The following is an 18,321-nucleotide window of genomic DNA, read 5'->3' on the forward strand; positions in this document are numbered from 1 at the left end:
AAATATCTCTCCGTATTTATCATCTCTATGCTGTATCCATAGTTAGTTAGTTAGTTCTCCTCCTATCCTTCTTTTACTAACCACAAATACTCCAAAAAAAAGGTATCTATAGTTGATCTGTAGCGATAATTCTAATAAAATGGTATCAGCGTAATCGCTGTTTTTTAATTGTTGTTCGTCTGCTTTGGGATGTTCATGGTGGTGGTGGTATGTTCAATGTTCACCCTACAGGATCGAGGACGGGATTGGCTATATATGGCAGTTAGGGCAGTAAAATCACGTGGGGGTGTCAGCTCTCATCTACTCAATTACTAATTACCACTCTCACAATAAGAGATTAAAAAATCTGCGCATTCTTGAAAGTACAAGAGTATCGATAAGTAGTCATTTTTCTCAATAGTTTTAAACATCCTAATTCAAGAATGGATAGTCGGTATACCCCTTTGCGACATCACCAGGAGTATAGAAGGTAGCCCTATCATACGGATTGAGCGGCAAATCCTGCTCTAAACGCTGAACCAAGTCAGGCTATTCAAATTACGTTTTAGCAAATATTCTGGAAACCAACAAGAGGCAGCAGCTTACGTTGGAAATGAACAGTCTTCCAAAGGCGACCAAGTCGCCTTTCTCATCTGCCGCTTCGATAGCTGTCTCCTTTCTGTGCCCAGAGGAAATGAATGGCTTCGGCGCCCATAAATTTCGAAGGAAATCATTTTCTTCCTGTGGCCTGATCTCGTGTTCGTCCCGGAACGTTGACCCAACGATGCGAGGCTCTACAGCGTGCAGGTACGCGAAGTTGGGGTATCTTCGCTTAATCTCATTAGTGAGGTACGAAAATGTCGGTTTCGGGTCGGCCATTGTCATATCTAGACCGTGGTATCTAGTCAGTTTGGAGAGAAAGGCGGAGAGAAAGGTGAGTGCAGCACCTTGGTATGTATTCCACGGGCTGACGCGATATCCTGTCCTCTCCTCTCCGATAGCCTTGACAACGGCATCAACAACTTCCAGTGGGAACCTGGTCCTATTTTCAATGCTGCCCCCATACTCATCCGTCCGATAGTTCGAGACGTCTTGCGTGAACTGATCCAGGAGGTATCCATTGGCACCGTGGATCTCCACACCGTCAAACCCCGCTTCGATAGCATTCAGAGAAGCCTGGGCGAATAGCTGGGTATACTCCTGAATCTCGTCGACGGTCATCGGGCGCGGCGTTACGTTGCTGGGTCTGGTAGAAAGTGGAATGGCGGAAGCGGAGACATAGGACAAGGAGGGGTTTCCTGCTGCGAGGACTTTAGGGTCTGCACTGCGGCCTAGGGCGAATAGCTGGCAGAAGATGAATGAACCCTTGGAATGGATCGAGTCCGTTACCTGTATAAGGTGAATATCATATGGCAATTATACGTGAGAAGTACGAGCCTGTCTCCATGCAGCGATCATTTCCTGGCTCCATATGCCAGGGAAATAGAGCCTCCCAGCGGCCTTCGGAGCAATGAAAGTACCCTCGCTGACGAGAAGCGTACCTGGCGCATGCGAACGTTGGGTATAATACTCCTTCACAATTTCTGTGTGTGGTATGCCGGACGGTGTTGTCCTGTGACGCGTTAGAGGAGCTAGCACTACTCGGTGCTTCAATGCAAGGTTGCCTACGTTAACGGGTTGGAAGAGCTTCGAAGACATCTTTTCAAGGGAGCAGAAACCACCTGTACTTCCCTTACATATATATATTGATTATTGCTAGCTGACAAACTCTGACGTCGCCATCGGGCTGAGTAAGAGGGAGGTAAATGCCACTCCTTTTGGCATTTCGCTCTGGGATGATGCTATCATGAAATAAAATAAGAGCCGGATGCATTCCGAAATTTCAATCAGCCAAGTAGTTTACTGCCGCTCCGATGACGCGGTCACATGACTATTGATATCTATGAATACATATCAGATCCAGAAGGTCAATGGACGGTTCTGTCTTTCGCAGCGCTATACCATGGCCATTGACATCCTTGGTGCCGAACTAGCATTAATCGGCTCACTTGGCACTCGAAGATAAAATTCCCCTTGTAGATTTCGCCGACCATATTGAACGGAGAAGAAACCGAAGAAAATTAGATACAACAAAAATCTTGTACTCTGAACCTAGTTCGTATTGTGTAGCCTTGATACAATAAATTGTAACGTAACGGTGTTGTTCAATCGAGTCTACATCTTCTCCAGTAGTCTTCTTAAGAGACAAACTGCACAACCAGTAGATGTTACCTCGTCGTAGTAGGTGCCAGCGTGAGTTTGTTGCTATAGGGACTATTGGATAAAACTAAGATTCACAAGGAAGACAAAGAACAAGTAATAACATTTCATAGATGGAGCCATGACAAGGAACACAACATGTTTGAGCGGTATGTATCAAAGCAGTCCGACTAGAACTGGCAGTAGTCATTGGAAGCATTAGAAGTCAACTGTGTAGGTTCATCACCAGTGTCATTGCCTTGATAGGTATCGCAAATGCTGTCAACGTTGTCCGTCTCAATGGTACTAATAATCCAGATTAATTAAGGATAATGCATGTGAGCGTATTCTGCCAGAACTTTAAGAATGTGTATTTCCTCGGCCGAGCTGAGCCGAATATAGCCGAAGGAATCTTCTGATCATCACTGCCGCTCCTCTCTTCTCTGGTCGCGTTTGCTCCTACGGCCTACCCTCCTTCAAGCAAGCTCTGGCACTCTTCAGTTAACGAGCAACCGGCTTGTTCTTCAAATCTTGCGATTATATTTGTGGAAGTGCCACGTTCGTCGTTTGGACTTAGAGAAATTTATAGCAAGCCACTTTGAGCAGAGCGTTTAGTATGGTACGTACGGCTATCACTGATATCGGGTCGAATCTTCATTAGTCCTCACAGTTCTGAGCTAAATATCCTGCGACCGTGTTTCGTCCCGGCACTACCTACAATTATCTATGCCCGGCGTGACAGCTGCGATGTAGCCTGACGGATCTAATCCCGATTATGGTCCAATGTTTGTTTTCCCACCGTTGACGTGCAGTGTATATCAGAACCATGTGATGGATATATAACACTGGTAACCGGCGCGCGTTCACTCTTAGTCCCTTATACCAACAAGTCGAACTGAATCGAGCATATTCAAGGGTATGTAGAACTGCTATTCTTAACTGATTTACTCATTTCGGTTCTAGGGCAAGTTAGAGAACAGTAATGGATAAATCGACTGCTAGTAGTTCCGAATATAGTAGGAACGGTGCTTATGAAACTGAGGATGAGGTGAGCAAGTCGCGAAGCTAGAAGGTCAGAAAATAATGTATCGCGGACACTTTACAGTATAAACTTCTCGCTGAGATCAGCATCTCCTCCCTTACTGAGCTCGGAAAGGTGGAATCATCTATCATCGTTCCAAAGCAACGGGCATACATCAATAGATGGGTTATATCATCATCCCTCGCGGACACATCCTGTGCTACCCTCGACGTTCGGGGCCTCTTAAATTGGTTTAACATAACCCTCAGAACATCATACACCCTGGAGAATCCATCCCTCCTCTTCCTTCTCGAAGATTGCATCGCAAACAATCATGACTTTGGCGGCGTTTATAGCCATCTCCGCCCGGTATGGTACACCGACGACTGGCACACCGTCAAAGACAAACTATTTTCCCGTGGAAAAGAAGATAAGGAGGCGCGTCAAAGGGCATTGGTGGGTAACCGGATTGTCAGAACCAACGTCCCTGTTCGACGTATCTGGGATCTGTACAGTAATCGTGTTGTGTCGTCGTGGGTCACGTACCGATCCCCATTACCGATATCACACGCGTGGATGGATGAGAAAGATCGCGTCGAGGTTTGGACCCCCATCAACGGATACGAATGGCCCGTACCCATCCCGAAAGATGCGAACCTGGACCTCATACGTATCGAGATGCTGAATTTGGGCGCAGAATACGTGTGGCTAGACGTACTCTGCCTGAGACAGAAAGGCGGACCAAGGAAGCATCTCCGTGCAGAAGAGTGGAAGTTGGATGTTCCCACCATTGGAAATGTGTATCACGACAATACGGTGGTATGCTACTTGAATGGACTTGGTCGACCGTTGAATTTGACGGCGGGTTACTTGGAAAGTGATAGGTGTTGGTTCAGACGTGCGTGGACGTTGCAGGAGATCGGTGTGCGACGAATTATCGTTGGGGATACTCCTGATGGACCTCTGCATACCGAGCTGATAGAGGAAGGGAGTAGTCACCAGGAAGAGATATTGACTCGATTCCACACGCAGCTCCGATCCTTGGAGAACATTGCGATGCGTTCCTTTGCTATCTTTGGTGTACTGGCAGACATGTAACATCGAATTTCGACCAACTCGGTGGACAAAGTCGTAGGGTTGGCATTTCTTCTGCGTTCACATCAGATACTTGCATACTATGAGAGCTAATCTCTTGAGGATGCTTGGACGGCGCTGGTAGACACAATGTATGCTCGGTTCCGGGCGGACTTATTCTTCGTGTATCCTGAGCCAGGGAACGGCTGCCAGAAATGGAGACCGTCGTGGGAGCAAATCATGACGAAACCTTTGCCAGCGGATGTCTACGTTGATGCTCGGGTTTATAGGGGTGAGGCGGATGATTCCGACTGGTGTTATGGGATCCGCATTGAGAAGGCTTTCGTGCGAGGGTTGGCTGTGGTGTCCACGGAAGAGGCTGATCGATGCGGAGAGTTGGTTATTGAAGACGCGGACGATGGGACAACGCGTGCCTTCAAAATTACTGCCACACACCCACACCCAATACCCGAAGATAGGTACACAGTGATAGGGACCCAGGCTTTAGTGAGGGGAGTAGGGGAGTATTGGGTGATCGGGCGAAGAACGCCCAAGAACTGGAATTCGAGAAAGTTTCTGTGTTTAGAATGGCGGACCACCAGGAAAGAGAGAGACTGAAGAATTTAGGGATTGTGAACGAGCGGATCAAGACGTATCTTCTTTGAAGCTTAGTCGGGCGACTGGCTGTTCTAGTTTCTTGCGCGAGAGTGCTTACTAGTGAAAGAGGTTGGATGGCCTGTTCTCAACTTTTCATTACAATTACAAATTTCTATTCTGTCCATTTGGAAGCCCATGATATACCTCCCTAACCCTTACTTGTGACACTTGAAGCGAAGGCAGAAATAGGCGGGGCTGGCCGAGTGCGACAATACGGATTGCAGACGCAGTAGAACTTCATATATATCAATCGTACGGAAGAAGTAAAAGTACACTTAGTAGCTAGGTACACAACATTCATTGTACAAGAATTCTTGTAAACATAGCCTCCTACACCACAACCATTGCTAAAGCCAGCCTCCAGCGAAAGACCTACTTGGTGAGAGCAGTAACAAGCAGCGGGACCTGCGGTCCCTCCTTCGCTTTCCCCAGAGCGATGGGAATTGTAGCGAAGCCCACCGGACAATGCTGTATATCCGGTGCGCCCCTCGGAATGCTGAATTCGAAGTTACTGAGAAGTTCCGTAACTACCGATTGCAACTCCATAACACTGTAAAATGGTGAGGATCGAAAAGTTGTCAAGTTCGTCCATACTCACGCGAATCGCCACCTATTGATACGTGCAGTCAGATGTTAAAGTTGATCTACCATTTCCGAGGCATCGAGTACTCACCCAATGCACCCACGAATGCCAGCGCCTGTAGTGGCGAGGTAATCAATGAATGATCTCAAATAAGGAAGGATCGTTCTCACTGAAGTCATCCTGTCAATAAATAGAATTAGCGGGATAGTAGATAGCAACAGGAAACAAGACCTTACAAATTCGCATAGACGCCCAGAGATTCCTGCTTTTTTCCGCGATCTTCAAGGAATCGACGAGGATTCCACTCTCCAGCATCATCACCCCCAAACAGACGGAAGACTGGTATGTTCCCGGTCAAAAGCTGCGCTTGATAGAATAAGAATACACAAACCGATTGTATGTATACAGTGAAGCGAAAATGACTTGGCCCTTAGCAATAGGGACCTGTGAACATGCCTTGCCATCCGACATAATGATAGGTTCAGCTAGAGGTAGGACATCATCCTGAGCCGGCTCGCGATAGAGACCATGTACCAGAGGATGGTAACGTAGAACTTCCTGCAGATCCAATCATGATTAGTGGGCTCAAAATGTCATAGAACAATATCGCACTTTAATAACAGCGTTGAGCAAAGGCATTGAATTATAATTGCCCGACGTAAGTGGCCCCGGAGCATTTAATTTAGTCATGGCAATCTCCTCGCGTACCTTGGCTTGATCCTCTGGATGACGGCTCAGCTCATAGAGAAGCCATGCCATCATGGTCGCAGTAGTGTCATGACCGGCTCCAATGAAGGTCCTATGAAATGCAATTGAAGGAATGACCTTGTAGACAAGAGTGGAAGAAGCCTACGCCAGCTGAGAGTCGATTTCTATGTCGCTCATCTTTTTCGCACCGTCGGCGAGATAAGACATCGCTGGTTGAAGTTGAGAAGATATTATGATGCGTACAAGTCAGCATACATACCAAGAACATTGACGATGTCCTTCTCAGCTGGATCGACGTCATTGGCGACTTCAATCAGCTGTTTCTCGAAGATAGGTCGGGATACTTTCGTAGCGACGTCTCTAAAACGACTCAGTCGCGCGGCATCTCTGTTAGGTAACCGCGAGAGAAGTGAAAACACCCATTCAGGAAGGATGCGACAGAGTGCGGTGAAGAGAATCTCCCATGTTGTCGGCCACATCAGAGCTTCGCCTCTGAGAAATTGTATATATAAGACATAGCCCGGATAGAGCAGACGGCCACACCTACAAAAGATTATCCATTGCTCCCATCAGCTCGGTGTGTGCACCGTCGAGGGAATTGAACTTGTATCTGAAAGAGGCTGGCGAATTTGGCCATAAATAATTTTGACCATCATGAACGCGGGATGAATCCGTACTTATCCCTATGATATCTAGCGCAGCTTTGCTCGTCCACTTAAGCACATTGAGCTCTTTGGCATCACCAATATGTTCAGTAATCTTCTCCGTAAGCTAGAATGTTTTTAATGAGTCAGTGTTCTAGAAGCCAATATACCTGCCGCACCTTCATGGCTGACGCCTGGAAGACGGACAGAAAATTTCGTAGCTGAGGCGCCGCAAAAGCAGGACCAAGGATTCTCCGCTGGCGTTGATGGATTTTACCTAGAGCTTCGGTTAAACAAAAAGCATAGACGGCACAGAACAGTCGACATACCCTCAACAGTAACTACACCTGGTCCAGACAGTGCCTCACCGATACGATGCGCGTCCCTTGTCTTAGGGAATCTGTATCCAGATGAATGGAAGATGTACTGCAACGCCTTAGGGTCAGAGACGGACAAAGTATCTTGCTGCCTTGAATGTTAGAATTATCAATCAAATACAGGCAAGCGCCGCTGACCCCGAAACACCCGCTAGTGCGGTATACGGTGCCATACTGTTGATACCATTCTATCTCCAGGTCGCCTATGTATTCACGACCAGAAAAGGAGGGGTTCATGACCTGATAAGTAGCATTCAGTATAAAGCTTAGACACCGCAGTCAAGGAGAGCAAACCCAATAGAAATGAAGGGCGCGGTGGTCCACGAATCTTCCGAATCACATATCTGTGTTTCCAGAGGCGCACAGGAACAGCGATGAGACAATATGCAATGGCAGCAAGAACGAGGTAATGTAGAATTGACTCCATGGTGCCGGGTTCGAGCAGCAAAAACCAATGAAAGTGAACTTTATAAGTGGACCCCCCCTCGAGTGGAAAGTTCTGCAAAGAATTTGATCGACAGCAAGAACTTCTTCGAAACGGCCCGCCAAGTAATCGCAGCTGTGTCAAGCTGCTTCCCCTCCCACAAGAAGATTCTTGATGAAATCCTACGCCGAAAGTTTGACTGTGGGTGTCATGTCTCGTTTAGCCTGTGAAGGACTCTTCTTCAATGGAAGGAAACAGTGGGTCCCGCTCCCCAGCTTTGCATTGTCTCCTAGTCTATGAGAAGAATCTCATGGCCGTCGAGGCTCAGCACTAGAGAGCATGCGACCATGCCAACCAAGATCACGCTGCATAAGCGAGAGGGTTCTCCCGGGCCAGGTATTAGTCAGCGGCGCCCGACGCAGAACTCTGCTGTCAGCTGAAAATGTCATCAGCGCATCGAGGAATCAGAATATTGGCTCCCGAGGTCTAAAAGAGACTGAGATAGGGAAATGGAACTTAGTCTTGAGTCAAACGGAGCAAGCCCAATGTCTCATATGACTAAAGCAATCTCGTTACAAAACCATCAGGAGTGAACTAAAATTCGCATCAGACACTAAGCAGCCAATGAAATTTCATAGATGGAAGCATCAGGTCAGATTGGTGTGTATCAAAGCGGGTCCGACTAGAACTGGCAGTAATCGTTGGAAGCATTAGAGGTCAACTGTGTAGGTTCATCACCGGTGTCATTGCCTTCATAGGTATCGCAGATGCTGTCGACGTTGCTCGTCTGAATAGTACTAATAATCCAAATTAGTTGATGTCAAAGAAAGTAAGATCAAGTCTTACTCCGTATCGAAGATGGCAGTGTCTCCGTACTGAAAAAGAGGAATAAGCCGAGGGCATAAGGTAAACAACAGTCCTATCAGCTCACATTGGAGTTAATTCCGGCAAGGCTGCTTCCATCGGTAGCGATAATGTTGGAGAATGTCGAGTGCTGTGTGGTTCCATATCACGTTAAAACGCGACCAAGGACGCGTAGGCATTACACTACTCACCCGTTCGTACATGCTATCAAGTGTGGATGAGTGGCCTGGACGTCATTAAGGTTCAAAATAAAGACGTACTCGTCGCAATTGCCGCAGCTCCTGTAAAGCTTACCGAAGTCTTCGACCTAGTGTGATGGTGATGAATAAGACAAAATCCAAACATACAGTACAACAGAATCCCGTACACAGAAGCTATCAACGGCAACCGTTCCGCCTGATAATATTTTCATCTATCGTCGCCTTGGGTCAGGATAGTGGCACACTTACCTCCGTTATGCTGGATGACCTTGTCGTCAGCACCTTTGGCTCCTCCTCCTGAGATCGTGGACGTTCCGGATGTTTGTTTGATTGTGATCGCATCCTGTGAGCATCCTGAGTAACAAGTACACAACAACATACTAGCTTCCACATACCTCGCAAACATCCTCTACCATGGCGAAGAGCCGATATAAGTATGCTTGCATTCATAGACACTACAACTCCTTACCGAACCACACTGTTGCATAACTCGCGTTAGAGGATCGCAAAAAGGAGACGATAATACGATCACCTACCATTGGTCAACGTGCATGATCCGAGACAGTGAATACCCTCAGATTGGTCCGCTCCCTATAACGCGTCAAAACAAAATTGACAACGACCAGGATGAAAAGCTACATACAATCACGACATTCGACAGACTCGCGCCCTCCTCAAGAAGGAAGACAGCAGCATCCTCGCCTGATTCTGTTTGTCCTTCACACGCACCGTCTCCTCGGTCGAACTAACGTTTCCGCCCTACGAAAACATTAGTAAGGTACTGGGGCATGCGAATAAACCAGTCGACAGACATCGAAGGATTCGCCTGCTTCGATCGTCCTGGGCGAGGAAAGACTACTCGTTGAAGGCGGGGTGGGGAACGTGCAGCTGGCTGCCCGACGGTTGGGGCGGGCGTTTGCGACTGCAAGGAGTGCAACGATGACAAAGGTTTGGAAGATCATTCTTCTATGACTGTTGTGAGGATAGTGAGAGAAAGAATAGTTGGTTGGCCTACTGAATGAATTCTTCAACCTTTTATACGTTCAGTACGGAAAATTAGCTCGGTGAATGTATTGTCAATCGATCCATTCTTTAGGCTGGTTTTCAACTTGGCATCGATCCCCGTGATCCCCTAGAAACCAAGGTTGGATTCAAACGCGGAATGGAAAGATTCTGGCAACGAGGAGCTTACATCATTGAATATCGCAGCCCAAGTCCGCGCGCCACTGGAAATTTTTCTGTGGAGAAGCTATGACAATCTTATTCAAAGTATTCTGTCGTGTTCTTACAGTTGAGAAAAGCGAAACAGATGGGTCTGTATGGAAGAATTGAGTTCGCTTAACCATAGATGAAGTTCAACGACTACCTCGTTATTCCATCCATCCTAACAGTATCAACAGTATTGGACCCGCTTCCAGCTCGAACAGACTGAAACAATGTTACAGGTAATAAGACCTCCACGGAGAATCCTTGTCGGCTTGGGCCTACTGCGGTTGCTACGATCAATTAATTTTCGCCCCGTCCGCTAGATCAGGACATGCGTAAAGTCCTTCAACTTCCCCGAGACCTGGCGAGACTTGATGAAGACCTGGAGACGCGGACACAAATACCATAGCTCCATCGCAAAGGATCAAGCAAAGCCGTCTCCCAGCCGACGCGCTCGGAAGATATTCTCCTGGGGTCCTATGAAGAGATACCGTGAACGCTACTTCGCATCAAGGTCATCCTGCTGACTGGTTAATCCAGAAAAGCAGGACGGAGAACTTGGGGCAGCTCCTGCGGCCACTTCATGCATGAGGTCAAACAGACAATGGGCCATCCACCACTGTCGAAACGATCGGAATTGGCTCACTTGTGGTCATTTGGAGTATGCGATGGAGCGAGACGGATCTGAGCAGTGACGGTACATCCTCGGTGTATATTCTACGGCGCGTATTACGATGTTTGTTCCTGCATGGTCTCCCGATATGCTGGAAGGAACTTTGGAGGTCCATTTCGTCCTATGGCGTGCCATCCGCCCCAACCAATGACCACTGCGTCTGCGCATCACTCAGTCAAGATTCCAATCCCAGTTGAAAAGATGACCACAAGTCGAAAAGACAAACAGGAGCGTCCAAAATGGATGCTTGAACATTTGTGTTAACAGAAATATCCTTCAGGGGCGCATAGCGTACGATGCTACAAAGGATAGACTTCTTGGGGAAAACAATATCATCATGGGCGTGCGGTGGTTTTTAAACAACCGTTCCTATCATTGTCAACTGGTATAAGACAAAGCCCGTACTAAGCAAGCGGGGATCAATATAACGCTGTAACGCACACACGCCTATAACAATGGCTTGGCAACATAGTCTTCAGCAAACGGATAGTCTGTGTATCCCCTGGGCGTAATTTCACCCGGAAGGTAGAACGTCTTCCTATCGTATGCGTTTAGCCCAATGTCCTTCTCCAGTCTATACACAAGATCAGGCTAGAAGGATGAGGGATTCAGTACTTCATCAAATACAAAGGGAAAACCGCTATACGTTGGCAATGAAGTGTCTGCCAAAGGCAATCAGATCGCCTTTATTTTCCGCGGTATCGATAGCAGAACGTCGATCATACCCTCCAGCTGATATAAGAGGCTTCGGGGACCACACACTCCGAAGAAAATCATTCTCTTCATGGCTCCCGATGTCTTCATCCTTCCGATCATACAAACCAATCATCCTCGGCTCCACAACATGCAGGTACGCTAATCGAGGCTGCCGCGCCTTTAATTGCGATGCCAGGTATCGGAACGTAGGTTTCGGGTCGACCATCTTCATGTCTGATGATATCGATGAGCGTACCGGTCGTGATAAGACCATGGAGATGTATACCTTTCGAATTATTCCACGGGCTGATGCGATAACCGACTCTCTCTGGCCCGATGGCCTCAGCAACAGCATCAACAACCTCTAACGGGAACCGAACCCTGTTCTCGATGCTGCCTCCATACATATCAGTCCGTTTGTTCGTAACGTCGCGCGTGAACTGGTCCAAAAGATAACCGTTCGCTCCATGAATCTCCACTCCGTCGAATCCCGCACTAATGGCATTCCGAGCAGCCTGTGCATACAACTCGATGTATTCTTCGATTTCTTCGACAGTCAATGGACGAGGGGCGGCAGTTTCAGATGATAATTGGACGTCAGATGCAGAGACGTATGGTAGACCCTTGGACGCCAGCAGTTTTGGATCTGCTGACCGGCCTAGAGCCCACAACTGGCAGAATATGTATGAACCCTTTGCGTGGATAGCATCCGTGATCTATTGCTTTATGAGCATAGGACCAAGAGAATGAATTGATGATCTCGCACCTCTTTCCACGCGTCTATCTGATGTTGATTCCAAATTCCAGGAATATTGTCGTACCCTCCTGCTCTTTCGGCAATGTATGTAGCTTCGGTGATCATCAGGGTCCCAGGAGTATGAGCGCGTTGTTCATAGTACTCTTTTACTATGTGAACATGAGGTATATGCGCCTTCGATGCACGGAAACGTGTCAGAGGAGCCAAGACGACACGATGCTTGATGGGTACTGCGCCGACTTTGGTTGGCTGGAAAAGTTTGGGCGCCATTGTCACTGAATACGGTCCTAACAGATTATTAGTCCACTGCTTTATAGTTAACCAGAGAATTTCTCACAGGGTTGTCCAGACTTCTGACAAAGGCATCGACCGCAACGGCTGAGTCAGATACTGAGTAATCTGGTCGGGCAGACAACTATGATTATCTCGCCATCCCGATGGCAAAGATTGGTGAGGTCGGAGCAGTACATGCGATCCGTATTCGACGCGTAGTCAAATGATGGCGGTGGTACGGAGGCAAAGAATACGCGCAACCATGACCGAGCATGACCGCCGGCTTGAGCCGGAGGCCTTTGGCAAGCGAGGCCAAATATGACCGAAGAGGTAATCGGCGATCGCGCAATCCTGCCATCTGAAATTTCTGCACTTACGAATCTTCCGCTACGTACCTATTTCGACTTGCATTTCCACATCGTAACGGATGCTGATGTAACTAAGGTAGATATGAATGCGAATTTATATTAGTTATTATGCATAGCTGCTCGCATCAATTTTAAAACTTTGAAAATACAGTGGAAAAAGCCGTCGAATATGTTTGCTCAACTGGTGGGCAACTGGTGTGATAGTACTTTCAAGTTGGTTGACCTACTGGAAAAAACCTGTCTTTATATGTTCACTTCGGAAACGTATCGTAATGGATGTATGGTAGTCAATCCTTTTCATTGCGCTTATCCTCACGATGGCAGCACATATCCGGGTCGTTTGACCTAGAAAGGTCCGTCGAAAATAGGCCTGTGTTCCACGTAAAAAGAAGTTACCACTGAGCATCTCAGCCAACCAGCCTTCGTGAGGAAGGGAGATGTGTATTAGACAACGGCTAACCGAAGCCAAAACGCCCCACGGAAAACCTACCCTCGTCCTTGTCAAGCAAACCGGTAAACTGAATTCCTTGGAGCTTCAAACTCCCACCGAGCCATGGTCCGTGGTCAAGAACAGGCTATGCTACATGTGCCATCGTGGAGTTTCTCGGGAGTATGTTCGTCACGCGATGACGAACGATGCTACTGTAAAGTCAAAAACAGGTGTTACTGTGAGAGAAAGTAGTCACGCACTCCTCCGTTCCGTCAAAAGGCGAGAAGTCTCTCTTCACTACTGGTTCGAGCTTTGTCGGGAGCTAGAAAGGTGAAAGAATACGATTGTTATTTAAAATGCAGGCGCCACAAAGGATGTTCGAGAACGATGCTGGTCCTACATCATCTGAATCGCTGGACGGGACAGGCACAAGCAGGGCCTGGGCCCGAGAGGTGAGATCACAACACTTAGCCTTGGGCAACAGATGCCTTGCAGGGAAGGACAGGAGACCCGCGCTCTCTATTAAGGTTCTCCTCGTTTGTAAGAAAGGGCAGCCAAAGCAGATCTTCGGTCCGAAAGACGGTACACCTGCCATATGAAGGAAGATTCGCGCTTGACAGTGGACGTGATATCAAGCTCGAAGTTCCACCTCGGGACCCATACCCTGGAAACCAGCTGCAGCATGAGAAGATTCGGCGATAGAGAAGAGGCGGTATAGATATGTTTGGGAACCCTCGAACGAAAGGTTGGGGACAGCGACAACCGGCGAATCGTGCTTCTCACAAAGAGGGTTGTCCTTCGAATGGGGGCCTTATTGAATCGCACATGAACTTGACAAAACGAGAAAGATTGAAAGAAGAAAAGACAGCGGTGCCGCCGGCATTGACATCACAGTTATTCACGACAGCGACCCTGTTTGAGTGAAAAAGTGGAAGGAACCCTTAATTCATCAGATCTGTCTGATCTCAGACCGAATTTCACGATAGGGTATAGAAAGATAATTATCATGCTAAATGCTACAAAATAGTTGAGGAAGAAAGCATATCAAAAGGACGAACGCTGTAGGCCCTCGAACTATACTAGTACAATATTCCAGATGTCCCTGGAACAACACAATAAGAAATCGACAGCTAAAAGATAACGGAAGTAAGAAAAAACCGACCATCCCGTCAGTCACTACTCCAACTATCTCCAGTTTTTGGCATGGTCCATAATCCCTCTGATCCGTCATCAAATCCGCCCAACCCCAAGTTGAGCATATCCTCTTCTCCGTCTACGTCCTCTGAATCGAGCTTCACTGTCCAAGATTTCCGAAGGGGGGATCCCGCGGGTCGGGCCTGGTCTAGGGCTGACGTTGACAGTGGATGCACAACATCGTGCCTCCGGAACACCATTCGCGCAACCAGGTGCGCCATGCTAGCAATGACCTTCTTCGGCGACCTTGACTTCTTCTTCATCGGCGGCTCACCCTTCACTGGAGACGACTCTTCACTCCTTGGTGACACAACAATCTCATCACCCAACTTTAGCCTCAACAAAGCGGAGATCTCCCTCGTCCTCTCCTTCTCGCGCTTCCGCTCGCACTTCGCCTCTGCTCGTCCTATCATATCGCCACGATCGAGCATGGTGTGCTCCAGCTGCCTTGCGACACGCTCAGCAGTCTGAGATCGCCTGCGTAGCTCAATCAGTTTCTGAAGGTCGGGATCTGAACATCCGTTGACAATCAAGGGGTTCAGGTCAAAATTTTCGGGAGAGGGGGAACGTGGCTGCGGTACATCGTTGGCATAATCTATAAGTAACAGGCTATGACGGTCAGACCCTTCTGGTGGAAGCGAGTTTTCGTTGTTGGGTGGCGCAAGGAGGGAAAGATTCTGTATCGGCGGGTCGTATGGGTCATCTGGTAAATCGAGCGTCTGTATCGTCGGACTAGGATGTGGCACATGAGGTGCATCGTCCGGAACGAAGTCGTATATCAATGAATAGAAAGAGTCGTCTGGGGGAGATTCAGGTTCATCATCCGGGGGAAGCGCACAAGAATGCAGGCTTGGTGACTGGTGAGGCCACCAATCCAAGTCCTCGTCGACGGGGCCCAGTTGCTGCGGGGAAGGCACATAGTAATGGCTGGGGCCGGGTTGGGGCTCGTCGACATCCAGAGGCGGTAACGGCGACAGTGGAGATGTGATATCGTCCTCTAGACGATGCTCCGCCAATAGAACACTTGGCTCCGTATGAGTAGGACTGCTCCGAATATCTGTGATCTTGCTGGACTCCCATTCAGGCGAAAGAGGCGATAGAAGATTGCCGTCGCTGATTAGGGGGAATGGTAAAGAAAGATCAAGCTGCGGGGCAAAAGGCAGATGCGGAACCGCTGGTTCGTCTGTCGGGGGAAGAGCCGTTGTCGGGGTAGGAACGGTAGGAGGCGGTGAAAGCGGTAGAAATGATTTGGCTAAGTCATGGTCTACGAGCACTGGCGAGTCTAGTATACCCCCGTATGTGGCTCCCACAGGTAGTTTGTAAGGGCCTCCCACACATACGGTGGGAAGAGGCACGCTCCGTCCCAGTGGCGAGCTGCTTGGCGGAGGTGAAGGATACGAGGCCGACACCTTGCCTTGCAGGCCGTCGACATCGCAGATGTGGCCTACTTTTCCGGTGCCGTCAAGAGAGGAATCATTATTTGTACACGAAATTCCGAATAGATTTGAAGATGGACAAGTCGAACGTGAACCAAAGGAAGCAGATGAGAGGTCGTCAGACGATGGCTGTTGGTCGTAGGCGACCGATGTAGAGTCCATCCGGGCCATTATGGAGTAATTCAAGCCTGGACAGAGAATCGTCAGATTGTCTGATTTCCACGAAAAAAAGCAGAAATTTGGTAGGCAGAAGGCGGGACTCACAGCAAGACAACAGGTTAAAGAGAAAAGTACGTTGTCATGGTAGAATGGAAAGAAATGCGGCCCTCTGGCGCGCTGCTAGTGGTGAGTGATGGTGGGGGAGATAGAACCAGCGAGTGCGTGCTGGATTTCCGCCTTCTGCATCGTGGCTTAGTCAGCACCTCGTGGCTTCGAATTGCCATTCGGCCAAGTCATGTTGCTTGGTCCGTTGGGAATTCACTTTGGAGCCCGGAGTAATATTCCTTCATTGTGCGTAATAAAAGGCATGCCCATCCACACTGCCCTGAAGAAGCGTCTGGAATAAAACCTTGATTTGTTGTTCTATCTACATCATCTTCTCTCGCTCGATAAAGAGAGGTCCTCCAGAGTCCATGGTATATCACAACTAGAAGGACCAGTAGTTCTGAATAGACGCTGTCAAAAAAGCAGCCCCAGGTTGTCACTACGAATATATTTCGTCTCACACATGACAGTCGGCCGTTGGTCATCAATTTCGTTGTCCGAATGGAATTGTGATGTTCAAAATGAACCCTGAGTAGTGTGAAAACGCAGAGACGATTCGTCCATCGATCCTATCGACGCGCCCGCATTGGATGACGCTGCGGAGGGTAACGGACTTAGCGATACAAAAGCGTAGTCAACAAATAATATTCCAGATACGAAATACTCCCGGGGTGTCGCCGAGTCGGATAAATAGCAAATGCGATTTCGTTAGACTGGGTAGGGAGTTTCGGTGATGAGAACAGTGGTTACGCTGGCCGAGGTCAGCATCTTCGAAGACATAGCGGACCCCGAAAGTGCGGATCACAATTCCGAACGCAAGGCTTGGACGGGATCTTAAAAAGTCCTGAGAGCATTCAATTGCAACCGGCCAGGCCTAGCGGCTTGGGCTTACCCTCGACGGTTGGATCCGACACATGAGCACCTTAAAGAGGCCAGGCCAGACGCTTGAATAGAGGCATTACTTTCGAGCAAAAAGGACCCTTCCAACACTACCCCACGCTGATCAGAAGCTTGCGAACTTGATCGATGGCGTATCATTTACCGTTCATTGTTTGTTTTTTTCCGGAAAAGGGCCTGGACACGAGAAAGATAAGTGCAAGCTCGGCTCGCATAATAAAGGATGAGGTTTTCAGGCCTAGGGCGACTGCATCAGTACGTAGCACATGAGCAATCTCGAGGCTATGCATGCAACAGGATCCGAGCAAGTTATTACTAGCCTGGTTGGGAGTTTTCCTATACAAAGTTGACGCAATGCCTCCGTAAAGCTCCACGGGCGGTATCAAGATACGCATGGCTGCCGCGCTGCTATCAAAGTTCATCATCTGATTGGGACCAACAAGCGTCAGTCAATATGTCGCTCGTGCAGCAAGTATCCATACCGGCGGATAAGAGGCAAAGGGCTAAACTTTTGAGTCTTTTCATTCCAGGATCCTAATCGTCTCAGACCCGACGACTTACGGCTGTCAGACCAATACATAGGGCTGAAATGTCAGAGCAGAGCCAAATTATTGACGTCACCAGACCAGGACGTTTGTTGGTCAATATGCAATGCAGTCTCGTAAAATGACCATGCCGGCATATTAATCCGAGTAAAATCCAAGTTCTTCGCTGTTTCAAATGGCTCCTGTCTTCATCGCACGCCGTTCATTGAAAAGAAGACGTGACGGCGTACACAGCGGGACCGACGGGGACTGCACACAAATACATTGGCCTAATTAGTCTTCTTTGGATTTCGGAAGCCTGCCGGGGACGTAAAACAAAGACTGCTGAGCACGAAAATCATTTCACCGTACATATCGACGACGGGTACCACTTTTGAGCTGAAAATGCGATAGGTGATCTCAGCACAGAAAGCCGGAGTATCATTTGAAGGGCATCGCCTAGTATAAAGACTACAACTAAAGGGCTGATTATTAGTGTTTCGCCGAAACTGCGACCCACCACAGACAGTGCTAGTAAAGACGAAGTGAAGATGATAAGTTCCGATCTAGAGATCGTACATTCATAGAAAGATGGTTCCTGCTTTGAATCTCGTCGTCAGGTCGTTGTCAGCCCAACCGAGGTCTGGAGTTCCACAGAATTTCAAGAGGAAAACACGAGGAGAAGACTGTCGTCGTCCTGACTCGGAGGTCATGGGAATGATTGGTAATCAATGCGATCACGTGCTATTGCGCACTTACTACGCCGAACAGATAAGTATAAGAATACCAGAATAAATTTGTATTGCAGAGATGGTGGGAGAAGGAACGAAAGAA

The 18,321-nt window shown here is 48.2% G+C and overlaps 7 protein-coding genes across 7 annotated transcripts; 2 read left to right on the forward strand and 5 right to left on the reverse strand.

Annotated features, from left to right (window-relative positions):
* Positions 1–411: 411 nt before the first annotated feature.
* EV420DRAFT_1272875 (uncharacterized protein) lies at positions 412–1,677 on the reverse strand (the record flags this gene model as incomplete). Its single annotated transcript, XM_060467726.1, has 4 exons — positions 412–528; positions 586–866; positions 927–1,368; positions 1,402–1,677. The coding sequence occupies 4 exons, from the start codon at positions 1,675–1,677 to the stop codon at positions 412–414; spliced, it is 1,116 nt and encodes a 371-aa protein (XP_060328811.1).
* Positions 1,678–2,992: 1,315 nt separating this feature from the next.
* On the forward strand, positions 2,993–4,455 carry EV420DRAFT_594194 (uncharacterized protein). Its single transcript, XM_060482733.1, has 3 exons — positions 2,993–3,133; positions 3,181–3,265; positions 3,323–4,455. Exons 2-3 carry the CDS (start codon positions 3,200–3,202, stop codon positions 4,334–4,336), a joined length of 1,080 nt encoding a protein of 359 aa, XP_060328812.1. The 5' UTR covers positions 2,993–3,133; positions 3,181–3,199; the 3' UTR covers positions 4,337–4,455.
* A 7-nt stretch (positions 4,456–4,462) lies between these two features.
* On the forward strand, positions 4,463–4,930 carry EV420DRAFT_1644942 (uncharacterized protein; the record flags this gene model as incomplete). Its single annotated transcript, XM_060477712.1, has 1 exon — positions 4,463–4,930. One exon carries the CDS (start codon positions 4,463–4,465, stop codon positions 4,928–4,930), a length of 468 nt encoding a protein of 155 aa, XP_060328813.1.
* A 173-nt stretch (positions 4,931–5,103) lies between these two features.
* On the reverse strand, positions 5,104–7,708 carry EV420DRAFT_1694817 (cytochrome P450; the record flags this gene model as incomplete). Its single annotated transcript, XM_060479395.1, has 14 exons — positions 5,104–5,519; positions 5,568–5,579; positions 5,643–5,732; positions 5,789–5,913; positions 5,976–6,110; positions 6,165–6,351; positions 6,406–6,469; positions 6,520–6,752; positions 6,808–6,880; positions 6,938–7,031; positions 7,084–7,181; positions 7,234–7,369; positions 7,420–7,521; positions 7,556–7,708. The coding sequence occupies 14 exons, from the start codon at positions 7,706–7,708 to the stop codon at positions 5,342–5,344; spliced, it is 1,680 nt and encodes a 559-aa protein (XP_060328814.1). The 3' UTR covers positions 5,104–5,341.
* Positions 7,709–8,387: 679 nt separating this feature from the next.
* EV420DRAFT_1644944 (polysaccharide lyase family 3 protein) lies at positions 8,388–9,731 on the reverse strand (the record flags this gene model as incomplete). The annotated part of the gene is made up of 13 exons (XM_060477713.1): positions 8,388–8,502; positions 8,552–8,580; positions 8,637–8,699; positions 8,761–8,773; positions 8,830–8,876; positions 8,937–8,965; positions 9,019–9,112; positions 9,165–9,178; positions 9,239–9,247; positions 9,306–9,360; positions 9,413–9,442; positions 9,499–9,528; positions 9,582–9,731. The coding sequence occupies 13 exons, from the start codon at positions 9,729–9,731 to the stop codon at positions 8,388–8,390; spliced, it is 678 nt and encodes a 225-aa protein (XP_060328815.1).
* Positions 9,732–10,958: 1,227 nt separating this feature from the next.
* EV420DRAFT_594258 (uncharacterized protein) lies at positions 10,959–12,804 on the reverse strand. Its single transcript, XM_060482735.1, has 5 exons — positions 12,439–12,804; positions 12,111–12,388; positions 11,631–12,060; positions 11,295–11,578; positions 10,959–11,239 (listed from the first exon to the last, which is right to left on the reverse strand). The coding sequence occupies exons 2-5, from the start codon at positions 12,369–12,371 to the stop codon at positions 11,096–11,098; spliced, it is 1,119 nt and encodes a 372-aa protein (XP_060328816.1). The 5' UTR covers positions 12,372–12,388; positions 12,439–12,804; the 3' UTR covers positions 10,959–11,095.
* Positions 12,805–14,218: 1,414 nt separating this feature from the next.
* Positions 14,219–16,320, reverse strand: EV420DRAFT_594247 (uncharacterized protein). Its single transcript, XM_060482734.1, has 2 exons — positions 16,067–16,320; positions 14,219–15,990 (listed from the first exon to the last, which is right to left on the reverse strand). The coding sequence occupies exon 2, from the start codon at positions 15,971–15,973 to the stop codon at positions 14,342–14,344; it is 1,632 nt and encodes a 543-aa protein (XP_060328817.1). The 5' UTR covers positions 15,974–15,990; positions 16,067–16,320; the 3' UTR covers positions 14,219–14,341.
* Positions 16,321–18,321: the final 2,001 nt, after the last annotated feature.

The sequence above is a fragment of the Desarmillaria tabescens genome, assembly GCF_030435595.1.
Source record: "Desarmillaria tabescens strain CCBAS 213 chromosome Unknown EV420scaffold_26, whole genome shotgun sequence".
Taxonomy (NCBI): domain Eukaryota; kingdom Fungi; phylum Basidiomycota; class Agaricomycetes; order Agaricales; family Physalacriaceae; genus Desarmillaria; species Desarmillaria tabescens.